At 35.4% G+C, this 6778-nt stretch overlaps 1 protein-coding gene across 1 annotated transcript in view; it reads left to right on the forward strand.

The window, feature by feature from the left end:
- Nucleotides 1–6778, forward strand: part of NAALADL2 (N-acetylated alpha-linked acidic dipeptidase like 2) — a 194844-nt gene that overhangs the window by 112101 nt on the left and 75965 nt on the right. The window contains exon 6 of the mRNA XM_042881296.1: nucleotides 4691–4783. Within this exon, the coding sequence (XP_042737230.1) occupies nucleotides 4691–4783 (93 nt within the window). The remainder of the gene's footprint in view (nucleotides 1–4690; nucleotides 4784–6778) is intronic.

Genomic DNA, 6778 nt, shown 5'->3' on the forward strand with positions numbered 1-6778 from the left:
ATGACTTGTGTTAGCGTTTGTAGTTGTGTACACTAAATGTAAAGGCAGTAGGGCCGCACACTTCGTGTCTTAAGCTGTTGTGGTTAGGACAATTATTGCTCTCCATGCATGGCTGACTAGATATTTTAAAGATAAGGTGACTTCTCAACAACCAGTAAACAAAGACTGAATAAACAATAAAATAACTTTTTTTTTAAAGGAGCAGTTAGGATGTGTGAAGGTTGCTAACGCTGTATTTTTTTTTTAACATCTGAAATGCATGATGGAAGTCACAAATTTGGGTTGTCAGAAAGTACTCATTTTTCACAAAAAGCTGCAAGGAGTTTGTTTTTCAAAGAGGTTTGTTTGGAGGCTGCATTGTAGAATCACCGGAGGGTAACTTATTCTACCTTTTGTACGAGAGATGTAGTGTTTGTTTTACCACCCTGAGAAGGTGGGAATTCTGCGTGGCAAAAGATTTCTGGAAAGAATATTCCAAGCTGGCTGTTTAGAAAGAGTCAATCCACATCCTCCTTTTCTGGTGAACACAGCAGCCTGTTTCCAATTTCATGTAAAGCTTTTTAACCACAGTAACTCATGTGCCTTTTCTTTTTTAATCTTAATTTATTGAGTCAGGCAGCTTTGTCGCAACAAGCCTTGCTTAATTCTGTAATGCATTCACGATACATTGTGCTCTGAAATAACAATATGGCTATCAGTGTCTGGAGCGTATACTTTCTGGAAGTGCTCAATAGTAGCTCTGAAGAGATTAAAACAAAAAATTGCTTTCATGATAAGAAATCTTGTATAACTATTTTATAACAATAACTAAAGCGAATGTGCTGAACAGAGCAGGGCGTATGAGAACAGTAAAGACTGAATTTGTGGTCTTCCTGTTGATTTGAAGAAGCTTAAGGGAAAGATTTCACATCTGACATAGAATTCATCATTTTTGTCAAAAGAGATGAATGGGCAATTCAGATGATTGGTTGGCTTAAAATTTGTTAGAATAAAATGATGATCATTCTCTTATCAGTATGTTTCAAAAAGCCAAGCAGCAGATTCATCAGTAATGATTAAACATTTATATATAGTTTTCTCACGCTGCCTCTTTTTTCCCTTAGCCTTGCAATTTTCAAGAGACATGATGTGATAGAGGGAGGACATGGGGGGAGACATCTGAGATGTATCAGATACTTAAAACCCAAACAGTGGAGAGTGAGAATTAAGTTAGTTACTAGCTTTGTATTAGTTGAAGTCAGTAATTAGATTTGCTTTTTTGTTTATTATGGTGCTTCTTTTGCTAATCCTCATTAATCTTAAAATTCTGTGCTCCCATGAACTTTTTCAAAAATGGGTAATTAGAAGGAATTTAAGAAGTATTGCAGAAAAGCTGTACGCTTCTGAAGCTGTTTTTTGTTGTTGCTTAGCTGTTATTTGAGAGAGAGAGAGAATGTTATTAGGATATTGTCTGGAACACGGTGCTTTGGTTTCAATTGCTATAAATTAGGCAAAGAAGCTCTCAAATAGAGCAAGGTTATAAAATGCAGCTATGTAAATAAAGCATTCTCAAAATTCGTAACTGTCTTTGATACCGAGTGTGGTGCCTTCACTCCATATCACCATGGGACAAGGTTCAAAGTGAAACAAGAAATGAGGTGCACCTGATTACTTACTCATAGAATGACCTGGGTTGAAAAGAACTTCGAAGATCATCCACTTTCAACACCCCTGTCATGTGCAGGGTTGCCACCCTGCCACATAGCCACCAGACCAGGCTGCCCAGCGCCACGTCCAGCCTGGCCTTGAATGCCTCCAGGGATGGGGCATCCACAACCTCCTTGGGCAACCTGTTCCAGTGTGTCACCACCCTCTGAAAAACTTCATCCTAATACCTTTCCTAAACCTTCCCACTATTAGTTTAAATCCATTTCCCCTTGTCCTATCACTGTCAACCCATGTAAACAGTAGTTGTAAACTTAGACTCCAGGCAGTAGGTTGTTATTCTATAGTTTTAAAATTCTCAATCAAATGAGTAGGAAATAACCATGCATTCTTAAAATCAGGTAGTTTGAAGACATGGCAGTAATTTGGTATGAGGTAACTTACAGATTTCAAGTTATATAAATACATAAAAATACCAACAAAAGTAAATACTTTTCTACTTCAGAAATAAGTTCTGGTTTACATAAAGTCAAGGTATATCCTGGGTAGTATTAAGTTAAATTCTCCTCATTTTTCAGAGAATGCAGGGGGAAAAAAAATTGTCAATGCCTTTAAAATACAGTATTAGGAAGTGAGATTTGTTGCCAGGAGTATCATAAAGGGATTAAATTTCACTTCTGCTGTGTACTCCAAAGACTGCTTTCAGCTTTTTCATGCAATGCACTGAGCCTTTAAATCCAAGTCACTGTAAGCTGATTATTGCAGTACGTGTCTGTTAACTTCACTATCTGATTTCAGAATGTGTGCAGACCCAAAATTAATTTCCTATTTCTTCCTTGTCAGTTGAAGACTAGATAGCTGATGTTGATTAAGGAAAAAAGAGAGTTAAGTCACTTGTTTTCAAAAGGATTTATAATCTTTTTGAAATGGGGTCTAAAGAAACATGTCTGAAGTTTTGTGTCTAGAAGAAGGCAAATCAGTTTGGGCTTGGAAATATTTTTCTAGCAGACTATTAAACTAGCCCTAAGCAGGCTCTATAATGGCTCTAAGCAAGGAGATAGAAGACATAACTTGCTTAATGTAGGTTAAATTTAACCTGCTTAATCAATATGGGTGCCATGAGCTGTTTTCAAACTTCTTTAAATGACCAATATTGACCAGAGGACCAGAATGACCAGAATAAAGGTACCAGTTACAGTGCTGGGAGCCCTCCAGATTAATGCATTTTTAAATTAAAGATTTAATAAAATTCTAGAACAGTATCTGCAGATTTGTGTAGCAATCATTTCATCACGATGTTGATAATAAACTTTGAGTAACTTATATCAGAAGGCAAAAGGTAATTATGACGTGTACCCAAAATTATTATTAACTTGCTATGATAATTATCGCAAAGTAATATGCTGTGGTCTGTTTTTAATGAACTGATTGGCTTTCATATTCTTTACTGTTGCAGTTTTCACATAAAGGATGATATTATTGATAGCAGATAAGGTTTTGTCTGAGTAAAATAAAATGAAATAAATATTCTTGGTACGTTTTATGAAGTAGAAGAAAAGATTGTTTATCATTTTGCTTTTCTCAAATATTAGTGGAGGAGAGTGAGTGAAAATTTTATGTTAAGAGAATTTTAAAGTAAATTTACCAGATGAAGTACCAGCAAATGAGCCCTGAAGTATCTTAGAGATGTATTATTTTGATTTTATATGTTGCAGTAAACTCTTTGCTGTAATATTTGGTTTATTTTGGGAAGCAAAGCCAGGGAACAAGCTGTCAGCAGTGCAGTGGGAGGATAACAGCCCAGGTGATAGAGAGCAAAACGATCAGTGGAATATTTTAATTTTGGTCTGTGATGACAGTTGGGATGTGGGCATTGAAGCTTTGCCCTTAACCACGATGTGCTGTTGGTGGTGCAGTGCTTGGGCTGTCACGCCTTCCTGGGATGTCAGGGTGACGCTATGGCCACTGTCACGCAATTGTTAGCATTTAAGTTAGAACAGTTTAAGACATTTTGCTTTTCTGAGATAGGAGTTATGACCTTTCAGATGAGGTGAATGTTAATAGAGTCTATTATAATGCAAACGCAACATTTTAAAGGTATCTGCAGTGCCCTGTAGTTGGATGTTTTGTTCCATTCCCACAGACTCCAGGAGTCAGAGTAGCTAATGTGTCCTACCTGCGGATACATGGAATGGCAATAATTCTCTATGCAGAACTGGACTTCAAAAACAAACGAAAGTAACTATTTTTAATCAAATGCATTTTGTTGGCCTTACATTGTGCCACGTATCAGTTGTGATGACAAATCTCATATATACTGGCTGCTTTACAAGCTTTTTTACTTTTGTAGTTATATAATTTGTTCAACCAATACCTGCTAAGCAAACAAAGCTGTGTTCTGCTGGCATAAGGATGTCACCAAAGGCTGTTCTGGCACAGTGGTTACTCGTATGAAGGTGTACCTGTTCCCATGTCATTAAGCATATGATTCTTCTGTTTTTGTTAGGGTTTTCTTGTTTGGTTGTTTTTTTTCCACAGTAGTGTCATGTAAATGAGGTATAATTCTGTGAATGTTAAAGATTGAACTGGGGAAATGCTTAGGTTGGGGAAACCTATGAAGATTAAAACAATTTTATCACAGAATTTTGTTAATCCTACTTGTGTGGTTTTATTTCTGATTTTGGTTTGCTGGGTTTTACTGCTGCATTCTGTCAGCATATATTGGGTGAATTTAAAGTTTGTTTTTTTTTTTTACCTTAAGGAATAGAAACATCTTCTAAGATTACAAGTTTAATCTTTGCTACTAAAATTCATCTGAGGAAATGCCTTAGTAAGCCATGTTTCAATATCTGATTTCTTATTGGTAACTTTTATTTTTAACCTTATTTTCTTTTTTTTTTTTTCCTATTTCTTTTTTTTTCCTATTTTTTTTTTTTAGGAGGAATTTACATCTGTTTTACAGTTGTGGTCTGCAGATCTCTTGGCTGCATAGGCAGAAATTTAACGTTTTCTAAGGTGTTTTTTTTCTTATTGTATCTCTTAACAGACAAAAAAATAATCAGTCTCAGTATTCAGTCAGTCACAACGTACAAGACAATTTCTAATGTTATTGGATATTTGAAAGGATCTGTATTTCCTGGTAAGTAGTCCTTCATCATTTGAACTGATTGTTTGTTTCACAATGACTGGGAGTCATTGCTGAGGTCGCGGTTCTACTTTGCCATATACTGCACGAGTAACTTTGTTGGTGCTTTTAATTATAAGATATGCTGTATTGCATGATTTGAATTAACACATGAGCTGTCTATATGATTTGAGAATATATTTTGATTTATTTTGTAAATTTAGCAGAATTTTGAGTTAAATAAAGCTATGACTCAATCCACAGCATCCCTGCATAACTCACGCGCCTCTCTGGAATCAAAGTGCCTGGGCAGCCTGATCTCTGCCTTAATTAAGCATGTATTATCAGATGTGATTGCAATGTACTAAAATCTGTGGCTAAGTTCTTCATCATAATTTCTGCAGCCCTATTTTGTGTTAGACTCATGCCTTAAGCTAGTTTATACAGCTCTATGAATAATAATTACTGTTCTGTACGCCATCAGAATTAAGCATTAAGAACCCAAGGGTATTTGTGGTATAAAACAAAAAACTCCTTCCTCTTTTGATACTGTATGTAGGTAACATAACAAGAACAACATAGGAATGAAGATCATTTTGAGCATATTCTGTGTGTGACTAAATTTGCCTAAAAGTTGAAGTGTTTCTACATCATTAATGAACACTGTTCCTGACTACTGACTTACTGCCAAGTGTTATTGACCCAATCCAATTCATACTGGGTAGATCACATCATCATCAAGACCGTGACCACACTTCCCTTGATAAATACCTTTTCACCATCTTTAAAAGAAAGGGTGACAATTTATCTACAGTCTCCTAGAGCCAGGACCACTCATTTCATATTTTATATGATACAGTGGGGAAGGCAGCGAATCTTAATTTTTATACCTGTCACTGAAATAATAAGTGATTTTTTTTGTGAGCTCAGTGCTGCACTTTTCACTAGAATGATTTTATTTTTTAAAGCAAGCTAGAAAATAAGTAGCTCAGTGGATTTAGTTTCAGTAAAAGATTTAATGTCTTAGAACAATTTGAAGTTACTAGCCTGCTCTTGCTAATGTTTTGTAAATAGCTGTCCTAGGATTTGAAACATAGTAACTGTCATGTTTAGACATACTGTCTGCTGTACTGTGAAATTGAAGCAGGACAAATAATAAAAAGATTTGGAACTAGGTGATCTTTAAGGTCCTCTCCAACCTAAGCCATTCTATGAATCTATGATAACTGTTCTCCTGGTCTTTCTCAGTGCCCTGAAATATGGAAAGAATATCTATAAGGGTTGACATTTGGGGAGAGGTTCTTCACTATGTATCAGAATACACTCAATTAGTAACCTGTCAAAGGTGTTTCCTTTGTGAACCCATCTCATACAGAAGGTCTTATAGTGGAATAAGTCATTCAGCAGAACTCTGCATGGACTTATTAAAACACATCAGTCACACTACTAATTCATTTTGTTAAATACCATATCATTCTTTTGGAAGCAAAGTTGTTTCTTTAAACTTGAGAGTTAATATTTGGAATCTGTGATAATCCTCAAGAGATTAATATCTAGTATAATTTCTCTGAATGAAATGTGATTTATTCTTTTTCTCTGTATAATTGTAAGCACTCTTTATTTCAGGATGAAATTTACTGCCTTTCATTTTATAAAATTTGTATTAAAAACTTTCTTCCAGTATCACCAAAACTGCTATTTCTGACTTACCTTTCTTTATCATTCACTATCTTTATTCCTCTGTCATGTTTCTTCTCTAAACCTGCAGTCCAGGTCTTTTCAATATCTCCCTACCTGGAAATCTAAGTCCTGATATCTAACAATTCTGGTTACCAACTTCTCAACTGCTGTTTCTGCAATGTCATTTTTGAGATAGGGTGGTGAGCACTGAACACAGTCTTCCAGGTGAGGGAGTGCAAATACTTTGTGTATTTTTTCCATATTACTCATTGTACTGCTACTTCTTTTCTTTTCTTTTCTTTTCTTTTTTTCTTTTTTTTTTTTTTTTTT

The sequence above is a fragment of the Lagopus leucura genome, unplaced genomic scaffold (genome assembly GCF_019238085.1).
Source record: "Lagopus leucura isolate 7727_CA_CO unplaced genomic scaffold, USGS_WTPT01 Super-Scaffold_100029, whole genome shotgun sequence".
Taxonomy (NCBI): domain Eukaryota; kingdom Metazoa; phylum Chordata; class Aves; order Galliformes; family Phasianidae; genus Lagopus; species Lagopus leucura.